Source organism: Lissotriton helveticus, chromosome 7 (assembly GCF_964261635.1).
Source record: "Lissotriton helveticus chromosome 7, aLisHel1.1, whole genome shotgun sequence".
Lineage (NCBI taxonomy): Eukaryota > Metazoa > Chordata > Amphibia > Caudata > Salamandridae > Lissotriton > Lissotriton helveticus.
The window spans coordinates 385,532,191-385,557,849 of record NC_136068.1 but is presented as its reverse complement, the minus strand read 5'-3'; the positions used below and the strand labels follow the sequence as shown (position 1 = coordinate 385,557,849).

General features: G+C 47.8%; 1 protein-coding gene across 1 annotated transcript in view; it reads left to right on the top strand.

Moving 5' to 3' along the window:
* The window catches only part of LOC144768501 (fer-1-like protein 4), a 936,890-nt gene that overhangs the window by 729,720 nt on the left and 181,511 nt on the right, over positions 1-25,659 (top strand). Inside the window, exon 34 of the mRNA XM_078652210.1 lies at positions 1,253-1,384. Coding sequence (XP_078508336.1) covers positions 1,253-1,384 — 132 coding nt within the window. The remainder of the gene's footprint in view (positions 1-1,252; positions 1,385-25,659) is intronic.

The following is a 25,659-nucleotide window of genomic DNA, read 5'->3' as shown; positions in this document are numbered from 1 at the left end:
AAGCTATAAATAACATTGCGAATTAATAGAAAAAAATGCAGCACATTAACTTAAATGTGTATTAAATACTTATTTTAAAATATGATTATTCAATTAAAAATATATCCCTATAGAATACATCATTTTTTTAAATGTATTTACAATGAATTGATTTTGGTCTAAAGGATTACTTTGATTGCTAATTACTTAGCAAATATTTTAAAGTATCTTTATGATTTTTTTTTATTGTGAACATTAGTTTCACACTAGTTATATATATATATATATATATACATAATATTTGTTTTAAAAGTTGCAATCATTTTATTTATCTGAACATTATTTCCTATGGGGTTTTATTCTAAGTCCCTACCTCGTTTGTCTTATCTGGGAGTGTTTTGCAGAAACTGAGTGGCTATGGAGAAGCAGGGATTTACTTCAAAACTGGGTTGGAGTCTATTTGTGAACACTTAGGGACTTTAGAAGTGCGGTTTGTAAAAAGCAATTGGTATACTTCTGTCTGTGTGGCATCGCTCCCTAAACCTCTCCTTACTTCTCTAAAAGCCCCCCCCCCCAATTTAGGTGTAAGCATTTCTTGTTTTCTAGCCATACTCCTCACGCCTCTGCAACCCTTACCACAACAACATAGACCTGTGTGTGTGGAGATGCATATTTATGTATGAGTACCACAATTTGTAAAACAAAAGAGCAGAAACTGAAAGTTCTTCACCATTCTGGCATTGAGACTATAGTCCCATTCTGTTGAGGGATGTATGTCACTACAACGCATGCTTTTACAATGCATGCCATTACGACGCAGGTTTTACAACGCAAGTCGTTACAACGACTTGTGTTGGGGGGCGCTGGATAGTGAATAGTTTATTTTACTACTCTAACTCCAGTCCCCGTGGATAGTAGGGAAGGTGTTGGATAGTAATTAAACTATTCCCTATCCTAGAGCGCCCTCCAGCGCAATTAGTTGTAATAACTTGCGTTGTAAAAGTTGCGTCGTAATGGTAGTGCGTTGTAAAAATTACGTTGTAAAGGATGTTTCCCGTTTGAGAGGGATGTGCTGTTCTCCTGTCAGTTCTTTACCAGGAGGGCAATTGAGCCTTTTGTAATAATCGGGATTTATGTAAAATGAATGTAAGACGTGGGCTGAGGTGTAGATTTTGCCCACAGTCTCTGCTAGTCTTTTCATGTTTTTTCTTATGAAAATGTATATTGAAAGGAGACCTTTGTACACTATGACACTATGGCTGCTTTATTCTAGATCTATAATTCAGACCTGGAGTCAGCGTTTGACAACTTTGAAGACTGGCTGTTTATTTTCAATCTTCTTCGGGGGAAAGCAAGTGAGGATGATGATGATAATGATGAAGACAACTTCATGGGGAAATATAAGGTAACTTCTTTACAACACACTGTGTAAACATATGTCACTGCTACGCGGGCGCAAATATCATTCTGGCAAACTCTGCTGGTATCGGTTGCAGGAAGAGTAACCCTAACAAAAATGGTTGTACAACCAAGATTACTGTACTATGTTCCTAATCTTCCCAATTTGGACATAGACCCTTCTTTTCCTCTTTAGAACCCTTGATGGATGATTTTATATGGCACAATACATGCCGCAGAGTAGCACTTTTTAAGCTGTATGTCCCGGTGGAGTGCGGCAGGCTTAGTGTACCTAACTTCAAACAGTGTTACCTGACTTCACAGCCGCAGCATGTGGTGTGCTGGTTTGATAGCTGTAATTTGGAGGACACAGCAACACTCCTCCCCCAATGGTATCTAGAACGGTTGCTAAACATTTCTCATCCTCTCACCAGAGCGCCAGTACCAGGCGCACTTCTCCTTTGGGTTGCATGCCGATGCTTTTGCAGGACCTTATTTCTTACCCCTTGACTTATACCTTGCACCCCTGCACTTCACTACTTGGATATGCCGCAGGAACATACGTAGACCTCCTGAGGGTATCTGGAACCCTGACATGAGGTGGGACTACACAGTGTAGGCAACTTATATCTAGATGGGGCCCTCACCCATAGAGGATCTACTAGCTGACGCTGAGCTTCCACCAGGTGAATTCGGGTCAATTCCTCTTGCATGCTTCCCTTGTTCGAGTGTTGGGTCAATTGTCAATGTCAATGTCAAATACTCTTGTATAGCGCACTTATCACCGGGACGGTCTCAAGGCGCTCTGCAGAAAAAAAGGCATTGACCCCCCGGAGCTAGTTTAAGCATAAAGGAATCTATTTTGGGAAAATTCTGGGGAGACATACAGCATGAGTCCCTGCAGCATCTCACTATGCAAAACTTGCACGTAATGGGGATACGGGTAGCCATCTGACTCAGTGGCTGGCTAACTCTCGATGCACATGCACAACCACCCCTCTAACCGCACTGCGCCAGCACTGGGATACAGACCTGGAACATAATTGCACAAAGAATGGCAGGCAATTTTATATTATCCTGCTCTAGTGTCCCGCAATGCTCATTTTAAATTCATGCAATTTTATGTATTGTATATAGCCTTTGAGCCTTGTATAGGCATATGTTTTGGTTCTACCCATTGCTGGCAGAATATTGAAGGGGTGTCACTACACACCTGACACGATTCATGGTTACCACTGTGGACTACACCTTGGAGATTTGTCAGTTGGGTCTCAGTCGTTGCTCTAAGAAAAACAGGATAGCGACACGATTCACGGACCTGGCCCTTATATTGGCAAAGCGGCCGACCACCCGTAAATAGAAGGCAGAAACCCCCCTGCCACTTCTGAATGGGTGTTATCCATGATGGCCTGGGCACAGGTGGAGAGTGCAGCTCTACATAGAGAGGAGGTGAAAGGTTTCAGAAAACCCCCAATTTATGAAACCTGGGAGGTGGTCTTGGAGACGCTCTGTGATGGTGGGCAGGGCGCAGACCAATCCCCTTAAAGCTCTCTGTGAATCTCCCCCTTCAGCCCCCCCGCATAGTGTGATGCACGTCCCTGTCAGAGGTAGAGACCCTACCAGTGTATACAGATGAGCTGTGGGACCCCGATGACTCCCCTCGTGGCTGCAAACCTCACTCCACTTCTTCTGTCACATTAAGTGAGTGCATGATCTCTTTCTTCTTGTTCTGTTCACTGCAGTTGTAAGGACTCCAAATATATAACACTTTTTATTTGCAACGGATTGTCATTGCCAGTACACAAATATATTCCCTGTTCTATCCACAACTGTTGTCAGAGCAATTCCATTCTGATGTGATAGAAATCCTGATACAGCAAAATTGGAGCACTGCAAAGTACTACGCATCAGGGGTTATACTAAAGCATTTTAGTATTGCTGTCCACATCACTCTTTGGCCAGATGAAATTACACTTTTGATTATTTAGATACAAGGTGGCATGACAACTCACAGTATACTGTTCAAAGGTTTTTGAGTGGGCACAGGATGTTTTTGTAGTGCCATAGGGAGAACAATCACATGGTTCTCCCCTCGCTTCAGCAGCAGTAAAGATGGTGATAAGGAGTGCAAGTAAAGACTGTGGGAAAGGGGCACCACCAGCTCCTGGTGAAAGAGGAGCGGAAAGCTGCAGAAGAGACAGAGGGAAACAAACAGTACCGAAATTAAGCCGAGAGTGATGGTGATGAGTGATGTACTGTTCTAAAAGTGAGCGACTGTGTAACTACGTCCTGCAAGCTGTCTTTTTTTTGCATCATCTTTCTGAGGTCCATTTTGGGTTTCTTTTATTTAGTTTACATGGCCATACTGCTCTTAAGGTTTCCACCTGGCCGACGTAACTAGTACATTAACGTCCGAGTCATGTAACATAAAAATCACCAAAATCCGGTATTTCTTCCCTTTATCAATAGATACTTTACAATTGCACATATAAGAAGAACACGCTTTAAAACGTGATCTAGTGCTGCCTTGATGATCCATCACTCAGTTAAAAATGAATAGGAATGATTTTATATGGACTTTTGTTTATGTATCATGTCTGGGCTTTGCAGACTTTCAAAACATGAACAAATGGCTGGTTCTTTCCTTTTGGTAAATTGGCAACCCTAAGTCTACTCGGCTGTGTTTGTCCCATTTCTAAACAAGCATTTGCAATGCAATAGGTCTCGCATTAGGAAAGTGTGAGCTATTGGTATTGTAAATGACACATTTTTCTAATATGTGTTGGCTTTGAAAATATATACATTAATAGCATTGTTATTCACAAAGCCAATAGCTTACACTTTCCTAATGCGAGTTCTATTGCCTATGGCAATGCTTATTTAAAAAAGTGCTTGATCTGCAAGTAAAACGAAATGTAAGCCATTTACTCCTACACAACAGAAAATCTAAGTGAAGTTGTGCCCGCATTTAGAGCACTTCCAGAATGGGTGCATGGTCTTCCCTGGTCATTCACCTGTTCTTTAAATTTTAAGAAAAGTTAGCAATGTCCTATAAAAGAGCAGCTATCTAATGAAAAACTGTTGGTGAATTAAATGTTCTACATGCCTCACGCAAAGCATAAGTGGACCACTCCCGCCAATACATCTTTAGTTAGCATCCGAGGCTGGAGATGGAGGTGCTGTGTGTAAGAAATACTGTGTGCGTATATGCGTGTTGGAGCCATGTCCGATTACCGTCTAGTCCGATGCCTACGTAGGACTTCATAGCTCTCAAGTGGCACCAGGTCATGCGCAAAACCTTTAATCAGTGATACTTTTTTACCGAAAGCACGAGCATGTAGGCACACTTTAATAATGTAAACAAAACTAGGATGCAGAGGGGTTGATTAACATGGTGAAAGTATCAGTTATGGGTATCCGGGCACTTGCACAGAGCGACAGCAGAAGTGCACAGAGGGGAGTCGCTGTACTGCCGCGCACACATACACGATTAAGGGATGTGTACAGCAGTACTTTTTCCCTGGGCAGGAGAAAAGAGCTCAGAGTACCAGCGGCTGGAGAGTTGCACCGGCCGAGATGGCATCCCGCGCAGCTACCAACTGAAGAATGTGGACGACGGCACTAATTTACCTTAGAGCACCCATACTTTGGGAACTAGTGAGAATCCAAAATGCAGCTCCCAGAAGGCTGCTCAGCCTTCCAGTGAGGGTCCACGTCACACCAGATAAATTCCATTTAAAGCAACGTGCATAGCTCACTGAGCAATACACAGGAAATGACCACTCTTCCTTCAAATAAACTCCCCACCTTCAGTCAAGCCCCATCTTTGCAGTCAAGATTTGCCCTCACTATTTATACAAGTCGAAAAAGAAGAAGTGACAGGCTTCCATGATTGCAGAAGGAATTAAAACACGGCTCCCCTATAATCACAAAAATCGACCCGGAAGCTCTTGGCCGGCCGGCCAATCCGGTCGCGGCCGACCGGAAGTCCCGCCTCCCGAGGTCCGCGAGCTGCCGGCGCATGGAGCGCCCTGCCTGTCCGAATCAGCCCGGGTCCCCAGGAGGGGGCCGGGGAGAAGGAGGAGTGTGCCGTCTGTTGCGGGGCTCCTCGGACCTGAGGGAGCCCCGATTGTGAAGAGGAGACGAGACGCGCCGTGAGGCGCGGAGCGCGAGAGGAGCCCGCCGGAAGAGCGCAGTCGGTGAGTGGGGCCCAGGGCTGAAGTGAAGTGCGTGCGTGCCTGTGTGTATGCCTGGGAGGGGAGGGGGAGGGGGAGTGTGTGCGCGCGTGTGTGCGTGTGGGAATGTGTGTGCGCATGCGTGACTGTGTGATTGAGAGAGAATGCGAGGTAGGGGATAGTGTGCCTGTATGTGTGCCTGTATGTGTGTCGTATGCCTGCGTGTGCATGCGCGTGCCTGTGTGTGTGTGTGTGCGTGCATGCAGAGGGGTAGGGGCTGCCTGTGTGTGTGTGTGAGCAAGGGATTTGATTCGCGCATGCGCAGCTACCAGACGCTCGCTCCCGAGGTGAAATCTGACATCGTCAAAGCGCGCGTCTGGTAGCTGTCCACTCTCCTAAATACGGGCCACATAAGGTCTGAAGCAGACACTCTCAATGCTCACGCATTGAGAGTAGGTCTGCTCGACCTAAAAACGACCACTGTAGGCCACCATTGCACTCATGTGTTTGCTCCTGGCTTCCCAGCCTGCTCCTACTACAACTGTGCGCTTTTGAATTAGTGGATGTAGGAGAGTAGGGTCTGCAATCCTATGATCACCCAGATTTTTGCTTTTTGCTGCACTGGTTTACGACTTTCCCTGGCTGTGGGCCTGCTAATCAGACCCACAGCCTAGCTGTTCTCTCTATCCAAATTGTACTTAGGTACTGAATTGGCACTGGGCCCTCTCCAAGTCCCTGTACCCAGGGCTGAGGTGCACCCAGAAGTCTCCCAGGGGCTGAAGCATGTATTGTGCCACCCCTGGATTGACTAACTAAAACTGACACAACTGGCTGCACGACAGCTGGGGCAAGGTGGTGTACTCACCCTTTGCTTTAGATATAGTATACCTATATCTAACCCTAAAATGGACACACAGATCTCCTATCAGTCACTCCTATAGCAGGCCTTAACAATCCTGAAGGCAGAGTGCTTGGAATCGTGTGAGATGGTGCTCTAGCATGAGCTGAGCCTGTCTGCGGCGTTCGGGATCCATCCCTTAGCCGTTTCCATGATATCGCATACCATATACTCTTAAGTGCATTATAATCCTCGCGGTTATGTGCCAACTCTGGTATCGCTTTATCAAAACATGTCGAGTAAGGTGTCATACGAATTGGAATACTAACCCCTCGCCAATTCTGGCGACGGGGTTAGCATTCCACCCTTCTAGAGGGACACGACATGCCTGTAACCTATAACCCGGGTAAAAGTCAGACAGAGCCTTAGCATTTCACAAAATGGATGCTGCCACCGAGACACAAGTCTGCCCTCCTGCTGCTGGGAGTCCTCCCAGAGCAGGAGATAAGGACAAAGGGTTTCCTGCCAGGGGCGGTGCCAGCACCGTCCCAGACAGGGTTTTGTGTATTGTAGGTAGGCAGGGCTTTAGAGGAAGGTGACTGCAAGTAGCACCCCGGTGCTCACTGTGCATAGGCCGGCTGGAACCAGTTCCAGGGTCACTCCAGACCCTGTGCTGGGGAAAAGCCCGCCAAGGAAGTGGGTGTAACCACCCCCCTCCTAGTCCCACCCATAGGGCAGGACTTAGTCGCGTGCCAGCCCCTTTTTACAGGATAAAGGTAGAGACTGGCCCCCTTCCAAATCAGATCATCTTTGAATCCTGAAACTACTTTCTGCGAAAGGAACTCAAGACTTCTTCCTAAGATTTCTCCCTTGTGACTAAGGAGTAGTCACCCTGCATCCGCAGGCACCATCTAAGAACACTGCGGTCTGCTGCACGTCCTTCCTCCGGAATCCGACTGCCCAGCTCGACGAGACCCGGCTTCCCTGGCACCTCTGACCTCTACCCACCTCTACAGCACAGCTGAGAACCGTGGGTGCGACGAGACCTCAAGGGACCGGCCATCTGCAAGACTGCACGACTTCTTTCCAGCAAGCCCGCCGAGTAATCTACTGGTGAGTGCTTTGGGGTCCGAGAAGCCCCGACTCTGAGCAGCTCCAGCTCCGAAGTGCAGCCCCCCAGCATCTCCACGATCTGCGAGGGGCCCTTCTGCTTTCCGCTGCTCACCGCGTTGTTTGGCTACTAGCCCGTTGGCTTGTGGCCTTCCTGACGACGCCCGACGACATTTCTGCTGCTGGTCTGGTTGCTCCAGACTGGCCCTTGCTCCCTCCCAGAAGAGGAGCACCCTGGACCCTCCTGGTCCACTCAAGACGCCATTTTGAGTCCACCGCGTGGGCTTGAATTAGCCAAGGCTTGTTGCCCAATCCTGGGTAACTTCGACGCCAACGACTTCATCCTTCGTGGGACAGCTCGCACCTCCATCCTGGTCGCCGACAACGCCTCCTGGTCCGAGAGACTGCAGAGCCCAGCAGCGCCCACTCACCTGACTGCGGTGACTTCGCCCGGTGCCATCCTGGTGCCCACTTAATCACTGGCTAGTGATTCAAGAACTTGGTCCCCTCTGCTTTCAGGTTTTCTTCTTCCTTGATCCAGGCTTGGATCCATCGAACTTTCCTTCACTGGTCGCCTGCCAGCAACTTCTTCCTTCCAGGCTCCTGGTCCGGCAACGAGATCCCCGACGTCTTTTCAGACCTATGCAGCTGCAGCCCCTGGGCTAGGTAACTTCGGCACTCCGGTGTCCCAGCATAGCCTCACTATCCAAGGGTCAGGATCCACTGTCATTTTCTCCCTACCAGGTCGGGTTCGCCCGTGAACACTAACTTTGTGAATTCTAGCTTCCATAGACTTTGTCCCGCATCCCGCGTGAGAGTGCACACTCTGCACCCGAGTCCCCTAGGCCTCCTAGTAGTAATCTAACGATTCCCTAGTCCAGTCCTAGCGATTCCAAAGCCTATTAGAACTGTTACTTACCTGCTAGTAATTCGCATTCCACTTTTAGCGTATATGGTTTTTCGTGCCCCTCGGGCATTTGTGTAACGTGCTAACTTAAAAGTATTTTCGTAAGAGTTTTGTTGTGTGCCTAGCACCCTGTCCTCATAAAGAGTACAGGGTTGTTGTGATTCTAATAAATACACTGTTTATTTTCATAACACTTGTGTGGTGTCCTTTCACTGGGTGTTCAAGGGGTAATGTGATGGTAAAACAGCTGGCTTAACACGCCCTCTAGAGTCTTAGCCTTAGACTGCTCGTATCCATGCTACTAGGATAGCTGGTCTATAAGGTTGACTTACAACCAATCATCAATAAGGGTTGTTTGGACTGATATATAGTGATCACTAGAATAGTGAACACTGCACATCAGGCCAACTTCTCACATTGGTGAGCAGCGGTTGGGATTTGAGCTTGCTGTTGTTTTACCACACATGCCCTAAGAATATCTTGTGAAAGATCACATAAGTACTAAAGGTACATATAACTTAGCTTAGAATACTCTGAGTTCTACTGAACCAGCTGTTGTAGCTCCTAGGGCCTAGCACACCCTAAACTACAACTCTAGCAAGGGATCAGTAGGCAAACATATAGTGTAGGTAAGTGCACCACTTACACCTCACTAGAAAAGCATGTCGACTCAGGGGGACTCTACTGAGACTCCCCTGGTCAGTGTTGACCCTCCACAGGTCACTTCAAGATATGCAGCTCTCAATTTTCAGGAGATGAGACAACTCTGTGTCTCCAGGAAACTGAAGCAGGGGTCTAACCCCACCCTTCCCTTTCTGATAGGTCTCTTAGAGACATATGATGCCAGAAAGCTCTCTCAGTTACATGAGAGCATGCCAGCCTTAGAGGGAACCTCTGGGGATCCAGACCTCCCCAACACTGACTCAGCAGTTGAGGAGGAGGATGAGGAGGTACTCTCTGGGGATGAGGTAGACAAGGGTCTTGAGGTAGTCAGAAGGCTAACTAGGACCAACTTAGACTTACTTGGGCTAGGATCTGGGGGCCCCCCAGTACTAACCCGAAGTGGGCCTAACCTTGGAGTTAGGAGAGATAGATCTCTTTCTAGGGACTCCAATAGATCTCTGCACTCTAATGCCTCTTCTCAGGGGAGAAGGAATCCTCCACAGAGGAGATTTACTTCCCCTCAGAGAAGGGAGCATGAGGCTAGGATGAGACAAGCTGAACTGAGGATTGAAAGGGAAGAAATTGCCCTGGCCAAAGAGAAGCTTGCCCTGGCAAGAGAGCAGCAGATGAGTGGGCTAGCTCCCACTGGTGGCAGCAATCTCCCAAGAGATAGAGAGAAGGGTTTAGATACTAAACACCTGACTAAAATAGTGCCCCCCTTTAAGCAAGGGGATGACATCCAGAAATGGATGGCTGCTCTGGAGAGGGCCTGCACTGTGCAGAACATTCCCCAGAGTCAGTGGGCAGCTATACTGTGGCTCTCCTTTGATGGTAAAGGTAGAGATAAGCTCCTCACTACAAGAGTGGAGGATGCTAACAATTACCAGGTCCTGAAGAATACACTGGTTGATGGGTTTGGTTTAACCACTGAGCAGTACAGGTTGCTGTTCAGAGACACCCAGAAAACTCAGTCTCAGGACTGGTCTGATTTTGTGGATTGTGCCACTAAGGCTTTGGAGGGCTGGTTGCTGGGTAGCAAGGTTACAGATTACACAGGATTGTATAATCTAATGATGAGAGAACAAATTTTAAACAATTGTCAGAACCAGTTGCTGCACCAGCACCTTGTTGATTCAGATCTGACCTCTCCCCAAGAATTGGGAAAGAAGGCAGACAAATGGGTCAGGACAAGGATCAAGCAGAACCAGAACCAGAACCAGGGTGGTCAGAAGAAAGCAGACCAGAAGGGTAATGTTAAGAATGAGCAAAATGACCAGAAGTCTTCACCAGGTCCCCAACAAACCAAAGAGGGTGGGGGTCAGGCTTCCCAGAAAAAGAAGACTCAAGAAGGCCAGTCAAAAAGGTGGTGCCAGTACTGCAAAAGTAAATCTCACTGGTTTAGTGAGTGCACCAAAAGAGGAGGAGGACAAACTCCTGCCACTACAGCTCCTAAAGCAACTGCACCCCCTAGTACAGTCAGTAGTGGTAGTGTCACTCCCAAGGCATTAGTTGGGTTAACCTTGGGTACTGAGGGGTCTGACAACTTAGTTGGCACACTCACTCAGGCTGTCCTTGTCTGTACAGGGGATATGGATATGTCCCCTGAAATAAGTCCCAATACTTTGGGCAAATACAGGCAGACACCTTTGATTAATGGCAAAATGGCTCAGGCCTATAGGGACACTTGTGCCAGTGTCACCATGGTGACACCTAACTTTGTGGACCCTGGACAGATCATGCCAGGTACTGATTTCCTGGTGACCAATGCCAGCAATGTCACTACTAGTCATAGTGTGGCAATTGTAGCTTTCTCCTGGGGTGGAGTGAAGGGACAAAAGAAAGTTGTAGTCAGTTCAGACCTCCCAGTTGATTGTTTGTTGGGCAATGATTTGGAGTCATCACAATGGTCAGAAGTGGAGCAGAGGACTCACATGGAGATGTTAGGCTTGCCAGCACATGTGCTTGCTGTGACTAGGTCACAGGCCAGAAGATGCCCCACTGAACAGGTGCTGGATCCTGAAATTATGGACCAGACACCTCCCAAGAAGAAGAGCAGTAAGGGTAAGGCTTTGCCTTCCCCCTTGCCCCAGGTTGAGGATCAAGTCTCTGAGGAGGCTGATCTAGAAGAGCTGAGGGAAACTGAGCCTAAAGAGCTTGAACTTGATCAAGTTGAGTTTCTGGGCTCAGGGGGACCCTCCAGAGCAGACCTGGGGAAGGAACAGTTGAGCTGCCCTTCCCTTGAACCCCTCAGACAGCAGGCTGCTGCTGAGGCTGCAGGGAATGCCACAGGTGCCCACAGGGTATACTGGGAAGATGGACTCCTGTACTCTGAGTCAAGAGACCCCAAGCCTGGTGCAACCAGGAGGCTGGTCATCCCCTTGTCTCTGAGAGGTTTCCTTCTCACCTTGGCCCATGAGATTCCCCTTGCAGGTCATTTAGGTCAGACAAAGACTTGGGACAGGCTTGTCTCACACTTTCACTGGCCCCATATGAATGAGAATACCAAGGAGTTTTGTCGCTCATGTGTCACTTGCCAAGCCAGTGGTAAGTCAGGTGGCACAACAAAGGCCCCCCTTATACCACTACCTGTGGTGGGGGTTCCCTTTGAAAGAGTGGGGATTGACATTGTTGGTCCAATGGAACCCCAGACAGCATCAGGACACAAGTTTATACTGGTGGTGGTGGACCATGCCACCAGGTATCCTGAGGCTATTCCCCTTAGGACCACTACAGCCCCTGTAGTGGCAAGAGCCCTAGTTGGAGTGTTCTCCAGAGTGGGTTTCCCTAAGGAGGTCGTTTCTGACAGAGGTACAAACTTCATGTCAGGATATCTGACTGCCATGTGGAAAGAGTGTGGTGTGAACTACAAGTTCACCACACCCTATCATCCACAATGCAATGGGCTTGTTGAGAGATTCAACAGGACCCTGAAAGGGATGATTCATGGACTACCTGAACCTCTTAGGAGAAGATGGGATGTCCTGATCCCCTGCCTCTTGTTTGCTTACAGAGAGGTCCCACAGAAGGGGGTTGGCTACAGCCCTTTTGAGCTTCTGTATGGGCATCCTGTAAGAGGACCCCTGTGTTTGGTGAAGGAAGGATGGGAGAGACCTCTCAAAAAGCCTGCAACCAACATAGTGGACTATGTACTTGGTCTCCGCTCCAGGATGGCTGAGTATATGGAAAAGGCATCTAAAAACCTTGAGGCCAGCCAGGAACTTCAAAAAGCTTGGCATGACCAAAAGGCTGTACTGACTGTGTACCAGCCAGGACAGAAGGTGTGGGTGCTGGAGCCAGTGGCCCCAGCAGCTCTGAAAGACAAATGGTCTGGGCCCCACACCATCATTGAGCAAAAGGGAGAGGTTACCTACTTGGTGGACCTTGGAACTCCCAGGAGCCCTCTCAGAGTGCTCCATGTTAACAGGCTCAAAGCATATGTTGACAGGAAGGACATGAGCTTGCTCATGGCCACAGATGAGGGACAGGAGGAAGAGAGTGACCCTCTCCCAGACCTGCTCACTCAGAATCCTGATGATGGGTCAGTTGATGGTGTTGTCTTTTGTGGCAGCCTCACTGAACATCAGCAACAGGATTGCAGGCAAGTTCTGCAATCCTTTCGACATATGTTCTCTCTGACACCCAGCCAAACTGATTGGTGTACCCATGATGTTGACACTGGAGACAGTCTGCCTGTCAAGAGTAAAATCTACAGACAGCCTGATCATGTTAGAGACTGCATAAAAACTGAAGTGCAGAAAATGTTGGAACTGGGAGTCATTGAGCCCTCAGATAGCCCTTGGGCTAGCCCAGTAGTTCTAGTGCCAAAGCCTCACACCCAGGGTGGTAAGAGAGAGATGAGGTTTTGCGTAGACTACAGAGGCCTCAATGCAGTCACTAAGACTGATGCCCACCCAATACCAAGAGCAGATGAGCTTATAGATAGATTGGCTTCTGCCAACTTCTTAAGCACATTTGATTTGACAGCTGGGTATTGGCAAATCAGGTTAGCTGAGGAAGCCAAACCTAAGACAGCATTTTCTACCCCTGGAGGGCATTATCAATTTGTGGTAATGCCCTTTGGACTGAAAAATGCACCTGCCACCTTCCAAAGGTTGGTGAATCAAGTCCTCACTGGGCTGGATGACTTCTGTGCAGCTTATCTTGACGATATTGCTGTCTTTAGCTCCACCTGGGAGGATCACCTGGTCCACCTGAGGAAAGTGTTAGAGGCCCTGCAAAAGGCAGGCCTCACTATCAAGGCCACAAAGTGCCAGATAGGGCAGTCACAGGTTGTATACCTGGGCCACCTTGTAGGTGGAGGCCAGGTTCAGCCACTGGAGAGTAAGATACAGGCCATCAAGGACTGGACTCCTCCAATCACCCAGACTCAGGTTCGAGCTTTCTTGGGCCTGACTGGGTACTATAGGAAGTTTGTCAGAAATTATGGGTCCATCGTGACCCCCCTTAATGACCTGACAAGCAAGAAGATGCCAAAGAAAGTTCAGTGGACAGCAAGCTGTCAGAAAGCATTCAATGACCTAAAGCAGGCCATGTGCACAGCACCTATCCTCAAGAGTCCAGATTACTCCAAGCCATTCATTGTCCAAACAGATGCTTCTGAGTTGGGTGTGGGAGCTGTTCTGTCTCAACTGAATTTTGATGGTAATGATCAGCCTATTGCTTTCATTAGCAGGAGGTTGACACCCAGAGAGAAAAATTGGTCAGCTATTGAGAGGGAGGCCTTTGCTGTGGTCTGGGCCCTGAAGAAGCTGAGGGCCTACTTGTTTGGCACTCACTTCACCATTCAGACAGACCATAAGCCCCTCTTGTGGCTAAATCAGATGAAGGGTGAAAACCCCAAACTGCTTAGGTGGTCCATTTCCCTACAGGGGATGGATTTTACAGTGGAGCATAGACCTGGGACTGATCACAGCAATGCTGATGGGCTCTCCAGGTATTTCCACTTAGAGCAAGAAGACTCACCTGGTCAAGGTTAGTTTATTGTCCCAAAGTTTGGGGGGGGGGTCATGTAGGAGAGTAGGGTCTGCAATCCTATGATCACCCAGATTTTTGCTTTTTGCTGCACTGGTTTACGACTTTCCCTGGCTGTGGGCCTGCTAATCAGACCCACAGCCTAGCTGTTCTCTCTATCCAAATTGTACTTAGGTACTGAATTGGCACTGGGCCCTCTCCAAGTCCCTGTACCCAGGGCTGAGGTGCACCCAGAAGTCTCCCAGGGGCTGAAGCATGTATTGTGCCACCCCTGGATTGACTAACTAAAACTGACACAACTGGCTGCACGACAGCTGGGGCAAGGTGGTGTACTCACCCTTTGCTTTAGATATAGTATACCTATATCTAACCCTAAAATGGACACACAGATCTCCTATCAGTCACTCCTATAGCAGGCCTTAACAATCCTGAAGGCAGAGTGCTTGGAATCGTGTGAGATGGTGCTCTAGCATGAGCTGAGCCTGTCTGCGGCGTTCGGGATCCATCCCTTAGCCGTTTCCATGATATCGCATACCATATACTCTTAAGTGCATTATAATCCTCGCGGTTATGTGCCAACTCTGGTATCGCTTTATCAAAACATGTCGAGTAAGGTGTCATACGAATTGGAATACTAACCCCTCGCCAATTCTGGCGACGGGGTTAGCATTCCACCCTTCTAGAGGGACACGACATGCCTGTAACCTATAACCCGGGTAAAAGTCAGACAGAGCCTTAGCATTTCACAAAATGGATGCTGCCACCGAGACACAAGTCTGCCCTCCTGCTGCTGGGAGTCCTCCCAGAGCAGGAGATAAGGACAAAGGGTTTCCTGCCAGGGGCGGTGCCAGCACCGTCCCAGACAGGGTTTTGTGTATTGTAGGTAGGCAGGGCTTTAGAGGAAGGTGACTGCAAGTAGCACCCCGGTGCTCACTGTGCATAGGCCGGCTGGAACCAGTTCCAGGGTCACTCCAGACCCTGTGCTGGGGAAAAGCCCGCCAAGGAAGTGGGTGTAACCACCCCCCTCCTAGTCCCACCCATAGGGCAGGACTTAGTCGCGTGCCAGCCCCTTTTTACAGGATAAAGGTAGAGACTGGCCCCCTTCCAAATCAGATCATCTTTGAATCCTGAAACTACTTTCTGCGAAAGGAACTCAAGACTTCTTCCTAAGATTTCTCCCTTGTGACTAAGGAGTAGTCACCCTGCATCCGCAGGCACCATCTAAGAACACTGCGGTCTGCTGCACGTCCTTCCTCCGGAATCCGACTGCCCAGCTCGACGAGACCCGGCTTCCCTGGCACCTCTGACCTCTACCCACCTCTACAGCACAGCTGAGAACCGTGGGTGCGACGAGACCTCAAGGGACCGGCCATCTGCAAGACTGCACGACTTCTTTCCAGCAAGCCCGCCGAGTAATCTACTGGTGAGTGCTTTGGGGTCCGAGAAGCCCCGACTCTGAGCAGCTCCAGCTCCGAAGTGCAGCCCCCCAGCATCTCCACGATCTGCGAGGGGCCCTTCTGCTTTCCGCTGCTCACCGCGTTGTTTGGCTACTAGCCCGTTGGCTTGTGGCCTTCCTGACGATGCCCGACGACATTTCTGCTGCTGGTCTGGTTGCTCCAGACTGGCCCTTGCTCCCTCCCAGAAGAGGAGCACCCTGGACCCTCCTGGTCCACTCAAGACGCCATTTTGAGTCCACCGCGTGGGCTTGAATTAGCCAAGGCTTGTTGCCCAATCCTGGGTAACTTCGACGCCAACGACTTCATCCTTCGTGGGACAGCTCGCACCTCCATCCTGGTCGCCGACAACGCCTCCTGGTCCGAGAGACTGCAGAGCCCAGCAGCGCCCACTCACCTGACTGCGGTGACTTCGCCCGGTGCCATCCTGGTGCCCACTTAATCACTGGCTAGTGATTCAAGAACTTGGTCCCCTCTGCTTTCAGGTTTTCTTCTTCCTTGATCCAGGCTTGGATCCATCGAACTTTCCTTCACTGGTCGCCTGCCAGCAACTTCTTCCTTCCAGGCTCCTGGTCCGGCAACGAGATCCCCGACGTCTTTTCAGACCTATGCAGCTGCAGCCCCTGGGCTAGGTAACTTCGGCACTCCGGTGTCCCAGCATAGCCTCACTATCCAAGGGTCAGGATCCACTGTCATTTTCTCCCTACCAGGTCGGGTTCGCCCGTGAACACTAACTTTGTGAATTCTAGCTTCCATAGACTTTGTCCCGCATCCCGCGTGAGAGTGCACACTCTGCACCCGAGTCCCCTAGGCCTCCTAGTAGTAATCTAACGATTCCCTAGTCCAGTCCTAGCGATTCCAAAGCCTATTAGAACTGTTACTTACCTGCTAGTAATTCGCATTCCACTTTTAGCGTATATGGTTTTTCGTGCCCCTCGGGCATTTGTGTAACGTGCTAACTTAAAAGTATTTTCGTAAGAGTTTTGTTGTGTGCCTAGCACCCTGTCCTCATAAAGAGTACAGGGTTGTTGTGATTCTAATAAATACACTGTTTATTTTCATAACACTTGTGTGGTGTCCTTTCACTGGGTGTTCAAGGGGTAATGTGATGGTAAAACAGCTGGCTTAACACGCCCTCTAGAGTCTTAGCCTTAGACTGCTCGTATCCATGCTACTAGGATAGCTGGTCTATAAGGTTGACTTACAACCAATCATCAATAAGGGTTGTTTGGACTGATATATAGTGATCACTAGAATAGTGAACACTGCACATCAGGCCAACTTCTCACAGTGGAGCATCTAGCCTCTTAGTGTTGAAATGGGGAGCCTGCTGCTGGTCGACCATGAGGGGTCGCTGGACTGAACATAGTTTTGCTCTGCTTGGCACAGTGCCTTTGTGGATTTATAGGTGCTCAGCAGTTTCAGCCACTTGGCACTATGTTCGGCCCATTGTTACTAATTTGGGCCCTTTCCTTCTACTCTGGACTGACGCTCGGATTTAAGTTAGGTGTCCAGGCCCCAGCCTGCCGTCATGTACTTCACCTGATGCTGTGCACCATGATCGCCTCCTCAGGTAACATGCTGGCAGTAGCAATACTTGCAAGAACAGGTGGCCCCTAAGGTTAACCATAGCTTTGCACTTTAGTGGGGTGTGAGGTGTGGAATTGTGTCACCTGTGTCTACCCTCAATGACTGTTTTCTTCATGGCAATCAAATACTAGTTCTTCTTAGATTTACTTGGGGGAAAGTGTCGTGCAAAGTGTCACACGTTTGGCAGCAGAATGTCACGCCTATGCATACTGAAACTACAGAAATGTCATACATAAGCAGTCTCCCAACAATTCACCGCTGAGCTGAACATAACAGAGGTTGGATTTGTTTTATGTATTTTTTAATAGGGGTTTACAGTTTGCTTTTCAGCTGTTTCATGCATGGGGTTCACACCAATGAGCGATTGTGTTTTGCGCAATATTATTACACAATTTTGGTACACGTAACTAGCACAACAGCTCTTATCCCAAGGAAAACAGATCCAAAAACTTTTAAAATGGTGGCCAGATTAAGAAAGTGGCGTACAACATATGTATTGAATAACAAGAGACCACATGAATAGCAGATCATATGCTGTACTGTGGTTTGAAGGATGTTAGACCTGTCAGCCTTAGGATGGTCTTCCCAAAACCGTTTTGCCTTCACACCTTAATTATTTTGCTGATCATGTTTCTGTTGGCCTTAGAACTCTTTCCAATTTATCAGTTCTAACAAGTCCTAAAGTACTTGTGCTCTGTCCTTTAACCCCTTGACCGCGGCGAAAATTCCGCCGCGGTGCGGGTGATTTATGGCGTGGGCGTGGTTCGGACGGCCCCCGGCCGTTGTCCGCACACGCCCACCGTGACGTCGGACGGCCGTCCGACGCATGGAAGGGGTTAAGCATGGTAGAATTGGCTCACACCCAGTTGGCATATTTAATGTACTTTTAAGTCCCTAGTAAAGTGGTACTGCATATACCTGGGGCCTGCAAATTAAATGCTACTGGTGGGGCAGCAGCACTTATTGTGCCATCCACTTCAGCATCCCTGCAAACATATCTTAGTCCTCCCACTGCATCCTGTGTGTGAATTTGTAACTCCTTCGGCACTTATGATGAACTCAGCTCGTCATGAGACACAATGGAGCTGTGCTCATGATAAGCTGAGCTCGTCATAACTGCTGTGGAACGCCCACGCGGGGATAATTCCCCTCCTGTGTGGGGCGTTCCATTAAGTGGGCGGAGTCATGACAAGCTCAGATCGTCATGAGCACAGCTCCACTGTGCCTCATGACAAGATGAGCTCGTCATGAGTACCGCGGCGCCGCGCGCGGCACCCCTCCCCCCCGCGCTGCGGGGGAATTAGCCCCGCGGAGAACGAGTTAAACTGATATTTCGACCTGGCAAATAACCCTTTTGTCAGGCCCAAATTTAATTTTTAATACATATAAGTCGCCCCTAGGGTAGGCCCTGAACAGCCCAGAGGGCAGAGTGGAGTGCATTAAAAAATGTGGACATCTACTTTAAGTGTTACATGTCCTGGTAATGAAAAACTCTTAAATTAATTTAAGGCGTACCTCTCTCGTAGGATAGCATGCTGTTTCCTTATTACATTTAATAAGTATTAAATTTCAATTGGGAGCAGGTAGACAGGTCCAGTTTGATGTCTAAAAATTATAATTTAAAGCCCGCTTAAATGGTAAAGTAGGATTTTCTTATCCCAAGCATTTGATGTGTGCTGCCTGTATCCTGGGTTACACAACTAGGTGTAGTTGGCAGTTGGTCTTTGTGTATTGCTCCTAGACAGAGAGATAAAGAGAAGCTAGGTGTTGGCAGGATGGGTCACTCTGAGTTAACAAGAGGTAATATCTGTCACAAAGGGTTTGGCACTAGTCTGTTGTGACCCCATACAAACTAGGGCCACGGAGGAGAGGCAGGTAATTCCAAGTACCTCTGTGGGGTAGAATCCTTTGGCAGCTTCTCATATTTCAAAGTGGGCACCAGATATAAATATTGGACCTCTGATCCCAGCTCAACAGTACACATCTGGACCTGTGGAAGACTCAGAAGAAGACTGTTGTTAAGGATTGCCACTCTGTTTTTCCAGGTGTTTCTGTTCCCTCCTGCCTTGCTGCCCTGCTGCCCTCCTGACTGAGTAAGAAGGGCTGGACTTCCCTTTTGAACCCAGGACCACCAGAGTGACTCCAAAGGCTAGTTGGCTGGTCTCCTGATCAGAAGTTTCAGGGACAGAACAGGCTTGCCCCATCTTCCACCCAGTACCCGGACTTTTACAGCTGTGAGTCTGACCCACCTAAAGCATGCCACCACAGCCCTGGACCATTGGAAGTGGGCCTGAAGGAGCTCTGCCACCCCAACTGTGATACCAGCAGAATCAGTGCATCAGAGCTGCTTTGCAATGCATCATCTCACCAAAACTTCATGTCAGAGCCGCAGTGCAATGCATCGCTTCCCAAGCTCTGCAGCGGGACCACTGCATGCCCAAACCCCGGTGCAGGACTACACATTGCCGCCCGCAGCACTCCAGCAACCGTCGTTGTGTGACTCATCCTCACCACAGACCTTTGCATTGCGAGCCCCTCGTTGACGGCATCCTCAACAATGTAGCACTGCAAGTCTTGCAGCTTCTTCGGAACCAGGCCATGAGTGACGCATCTTGACTCAGGACTTCGCATTGCAAGCCCCTTCGTCGACAGCATCCGCAACAACAACGCAGTACCTCACATCGCAGCTTTGCAGCTTCTAGGAATCACTGCTGCACGGTGCATCCTCGACGTAGCACTCTGCACCTGTCAGCAACCAGTAGTTAAGGTACTTTTGTTCAGTTGGCCTAACCGAGTCCCTGCAGCAGGCCCACACTCCATTACAGTCGGCCTAAACTTGTGAGTTTGTCCCGATCCGGCGTGAACAGAAAACCATAGTTCATTCTTTGTGCTTTTTGGTGCTATTTTCACTTAAATCTTTAATATTGCATATCTCCAGTTCTACTGATTGGACTTTTGGCATTTTGGTTTTAAATTATTTGTTGAATTGTTCTCTATGTTCTAAATTGGTGTAGGATTTTTCTTGTGTTGTGTCTCACTTTACAAAAGGTTTGAACACGTTAGTTTAGTTGCTTGTGACTTCCTCCAAACAGAGAATTGTGGTTACTGCTTGACTAGGGTTTCACCCCCTCAGCTAGTAAGCCAATTTCTTACAAAGGCATTCAAGTAAAATAACTTGTCCTGGATGTTCAATATTGGTATTTTTTATATCTACTTGTATAATGGTCCTAATAATGAATATGTATAATAAAGCACACTTGATTTGTGCTTAGTTAGTTAATCACCATACTACTGGTGCTCTTTTCTTCACTCTCAGAAAAATGTAAGTTTGAGATAGTCTTACAGTGATTAAAATGTATACTTTGTAATTTACATACAGGTCTTTGCAGTGGTGTAAAACTCACTGACCTATCTTACCAGAATTGTGGAAAAGTAAATTTTGCCATGTTCTGTGTCCCTACGCCTCATCCATCATATGTTATGTGTGCATGATCAATATGCATATGTTATTCCCCATTTCTGATTAAAGACGCAATTACAGTTGTGTCCACCTCTAGTATGATAGTTTCCAGTCCTCGTGAATACTACGAATATCAGGCCTATGTAAGTAATGTTGCCACGTTTCTCAGTGTGCACGTTATTCAATTATAAAGTCTCCGTTTCCAGGCCTCAAAAGGGCCCGGACCACAGATTCAGCTCCTGTCTCCTGAAAGCCTCGCTGAGGAGCGATACAGCCCCCACCTGTATCCTCGACCCTTCACTTACTTCCTGCCTCGCAGTGCCCGGTGCACCCCGGCTCTGCCTCTGAGTCTGCCAAAAGTATGTTATAGTTCCTGCTATCAGTTCAGCCCTCCTCCTCTGCATTCCTAAGCTACTGAACTGCATCAATAGTTTCCGTCATTGTCTAGCCTTCTCGTCTCCATGTTAGAGAAGTACTGTATTTAATAGTCATTTAATATTCTTCACGCACTACATGTAGAATAATGCATGGTCCAGTCTTAGAATCAAGTTAGCCTCTCCCCTCATGACTTCTAGTTTATATCAACATGTTCCCTAAACATTAGATACCAGATAGGGTTTAGGTACATGTCGCTCCGACCCTCCAGACTCTAGTCTCTGCTCCTAGCACAGAGTTCGTAGCCCCCAGCTTCTCCTAGTAGCACGTCATTGTTAGTTTTCGCGCACCATTAGATTAGAGGTCCCGGCTCCCTAGGTAGCCCCCTCCAATGTTTCCGCCCATTCATGACATATTCTGTTACGTTCTGCATCACATGTCTAAGTAAACTCCCAGTTACACCTCTTATTCCTGTTATCTCTCGCGACTGCTACGCGTCACGCCTTCTACTCCACCCACTGCTACGCCTACTGCAATGTACTGCTATGTGTTTGCGCTATGTATATAAGTCAATGTTTTGTTATTAAATGTGAGCGCGCTCATCCCAGACCCAGCCCCAGCAGCTGCTGGGATCCTTTTGTTCTGCTGGGTCACCCTATGCAGGTTGTCCTGATCCTGTCCTTATGCTGTAATAAACCTGCAGAAACTCCTACTACCTCGAATCTTGACTCTTATTTATTGAGCTATCTGTTATGCTATAAGTCTAGTCAAAAATAGGGTATTATTTATTTATTTACCACATAATGGCGCCCGAATAGGGACTTGCCCTTTCCCCACGCGTCGGTGAAGCCACGCCGACCCCCTGACCCTCTGCAGTCGTGACGGAACTCTTCTGCGCAGTGGCAGATATTTCTGCTCAAGTATCCCTCAGGCCCACGGAGGAGACGGAGGAGGCGGTCCAGCATCCGAACGAGACGGTGGAGGAACGCGGCGAGTCCCGACCAGAGCCCAAGCCGAGAGTCCAAGGTCCGAGGTATCCGGAGGTCCACCCGTAATTGAAGTCCGAAGTCTGAAGTTCGTCGTCGTAGTCCAGTCCCGTCCGAGGCCTTCCGTTCCGTGCTGCCCGGTGAGTACCATTGCTGGGGTAGTGTCTAGACAGGGTCAGTCTAAATTGACTCTGGTCCGTGGGTTGGTGGTACCCAAGCCCACAAACGAAGTGTTCACCTAGGTGGATACGGGTCTTGATGTGTTCCTTTATGGGACCGGTATGTTCCGTACTGTTACAGCAGTGCATCCAGTAACTCTAGTCTGTTCCGTTCTCGAGAATTCTGTTCTGTTTCTGTTTTCAGTTTTTTCAGGTAGTATTCTGTTCGAACTGTTATTTATAATGTTGTTTAATGTATTTCCAATATCGTGGTATGCCTGAATTGTTTTCCCAATTGTTATTGTTTTTCGTGTATTGTATTGTGTTCCGATTCAAGTTTAGAATGCCGCTCTTTTCCAAGTTACGTCAGTTAAAAACTAGAAAGGGTCTGCTGGAAGCAGCAGTTCCTGTTCCGCCTAGGGACAGTCCAGGTCACTTTATGTATCAGAAACATGGCATAAGCGCCATATTGTATCTAGATTTATGGGTAGAGTATACCAAACAGTTAGAAGAAAAGTATAGATGGCCCGTATCGGGTACATGGGATGCCGAATGTATCATGCGAGTAGAAGAAGCATTATGGAAAAAGAAAGCCAGACAGTCACAGAAAGATGCCATCGAGTTATGGCGTAAGGAAGCGCATAGAAGAACGGAAAAGGAAGTCAGAAAGTCAGAGTTAAGTAGAGAATCCCAAGAACGAGCCCAAGAAAGAGAATTAATCGAGATAGGTGAACAAGTCAAAGCCGAACAGTCAGACAGACAGAGGCATGCCCTTATTAAGGGTATGTATCCTCTCCTTGCCGAAGGCTTGCCAAAAGCGACCCCAGAGGCACCCAGTAATTTCCCGCCACCATTAGTTCCGACCAAGCTACGTCACAAACCGACCGCAGCTGATATTTTTATTTCGTCCTATTTGGACGACACAGTTCCAGAATATGCAAATCCAGTTCGCGCTCCACCTGTCCCTGTAAATCAGGCACTTCCCGTTCCTCCAGACACCGGAGTACCTGTTACGGTACCCCCGGGTCAGCCTGCCATACAAGTTCAGCCCACGTTACAATTACCGACCCTGCAAGCACGAAGAATGTCAGTCGATGATTCTAGTATAGGGGCCGCAGGAGGAGGTCCTCCTCAAACCCCGCCGCCACACAAGCGTTTATCAGCACTCGAATTGCATGCTCAAGCATCACAGCGTACTCCTAAAAGTAATAAGTCTGTTACAGAAATCAGACAAGCCCTTGCCGAATGTGTTTATGACACAGTCCCAGGCGAGTATAATATGGTTTTATATTCCGTACGCGTAAGAAGGGTGACCGAGTATCTAGTCACCTTACCAAATATGAAAGAAGATCTAGACAGAATATATCGTTTCATCCGTACAGGGGATGATCCAGAAAGTATTGGCGAGATTATGTCTCAAAGGAAAGCCGAGATTCAGCTCATGATATTAAAGTTCCTGATCAATTGTCTAATAAGAGAACAAGATTACCCGTCTAAAGATCCCGCCGAAATGAGAATCCTAACAAGGTGGAGTGATAATATAGCCGAGGGTAAGCACAAGACCATTAGTGCCATGGAAAGTATGTACAAGAAAATTCGTAAAGAAATAATAAGGTTACACGAACAGCGTAAAACAGCACAAGTAAGCGAGAAAGAAAGTATCTCTGATCCTGAAGAGGAAGACGAGAATCCCGCCAGAATAGCGTATGTAGGAAAATCCAGATTTCCAGATCGCCATTTACGTCCAGAACCTAAGTCTATTTTTCATCATCCAGCACGAGAGCCTCGCTCTCTAGAACAAGTATTTCAAGCTACCGATCACATCCTGAAATTACGAGTCGGTTATAGCGAATTAAGTACCATGCACGAACAAGAACTAGCCCGATCAGCAGTCCGATGGATTACTGATTCTACCACTTTTCCAGACGAAATAGTGGCACAAATGTTTCTGAAACTGCCTCCAGCCGAGCAACGACTGGTGGGTATGTATATGATCCAGCACCTCATTACCCTGTATGAGGGTCAACATTCTGATCCAGGCCCGTTACATGATATCCTGAACGAGTTACTCCAGTACAGATGGAGAGGTCTAGGTACCGATTTAATTAGTGTCATTCTAGAACAGCGCCACAAGTATAGAACGTTCTTGAACCCGCATTTTGTTCATGTCTCACCCCCAGAAAGTAAACCATTCTACATAGACAGACAGAATCCGCTACGAGAAGTCCACCCAGTCCAAGGGGCGGGTGGCGTAATGCAACGAGTGTTTGTATACACTCCGATATCAAAGATGGAACTCCTTGAAATGAAGAAATTAATTCCCTGTCATGACAAAGATCCAGCGGGGTTCCATAGAGAATTAAAAGACATGCTCCGTATGGGAGAATACACCTACCCAGATATCATTAAAATGTTAAAGGTTCTGCTACCCGCAGGGGTGTATGAAAAGTTAAAAGAAAAAGAATGGGAGGTGGGAGAGAAAAAGATCGATTGGACAGCTCTAGAAGCTGAAGACAAGGCACGAGTACCAGGTACCGGTCTTGGAGATAAATGTAAAGAATTACCAGAATTATTGATTCAAGTTTTACCCAGATTATTGACAACTAGGAAAGAAGACTGGGATGCAATCTCAGCCTGTAAACAGAAACAAGATGAGGATATTAGTGATTTTTATTCTAGATTTGAGAAATGTTTCAGTATTAACAGTGGTCTCAAGACAAGTAGTGAGTCATACCCTCATCTTTTCGTTACCAAATTAGTCGAGAATTCAAGTCCACAGATTAAAAATCGAGTTTTGAAAGTCGAAAGCACCTGGCAAGCAAATACTCCGTCCCAGATGCTCCAGATGCTCCAGTATCACCAGAATAGAATCAGAGAAGAGCAAGAACACGAAAGAAAACGTATGAAAGACACGAAAATGAAAGTGCTAGTTGCACAATCTATTCCTCAAGACAGTCAGAAGAGGGGTCCGAATCAAGCCAGTCATCCTGCGGCTCCCGTTAAAGGGACCTGCAATTATTGTAAACAGCCAGGTCATTTTATAAACGAGTGTGCAGTTCTGAAACACAACATAGCTACTGGTAAGACTAAAGAAAGACCACGTCCGCCAAGACAAGAACAAGTTTCACAGACTCCTCAGTCACAGAATGCACCACAGACAGTTACAGTACAGCAGCCTATTGCTGCAACACAGCACGTTACATCGCAGATGTACCAGTATGCGCAGTCCGAGTATCCAGAGTACCAGTCATATTCATGAAACAGCCTAGAGGGGGAGGTAGGCTTGCCTCTCATCGAGATACCTGTAGACCAAGAAGGTCCCTATGTTCATAGTCAAGTATTAGGGAAAGACAGAAAGTTTTTGATCGATACAGGGGCAAGTAGGACCACAATTAGTCACGCCGAAGTTCCAGGGGCTCCGCTCTCAGGCTCAAGAAATGTTTCCCTTGGATTTTCAGGAAAACCCATAGTTAATGAGATATCAAAGCCAGTTACTCTAGAAGTAGGTCCATTGTCCCGTACTACTGATCTGTTACTTACTAAGTCATGTCCAGAAAATCTATTAGGTATTAAG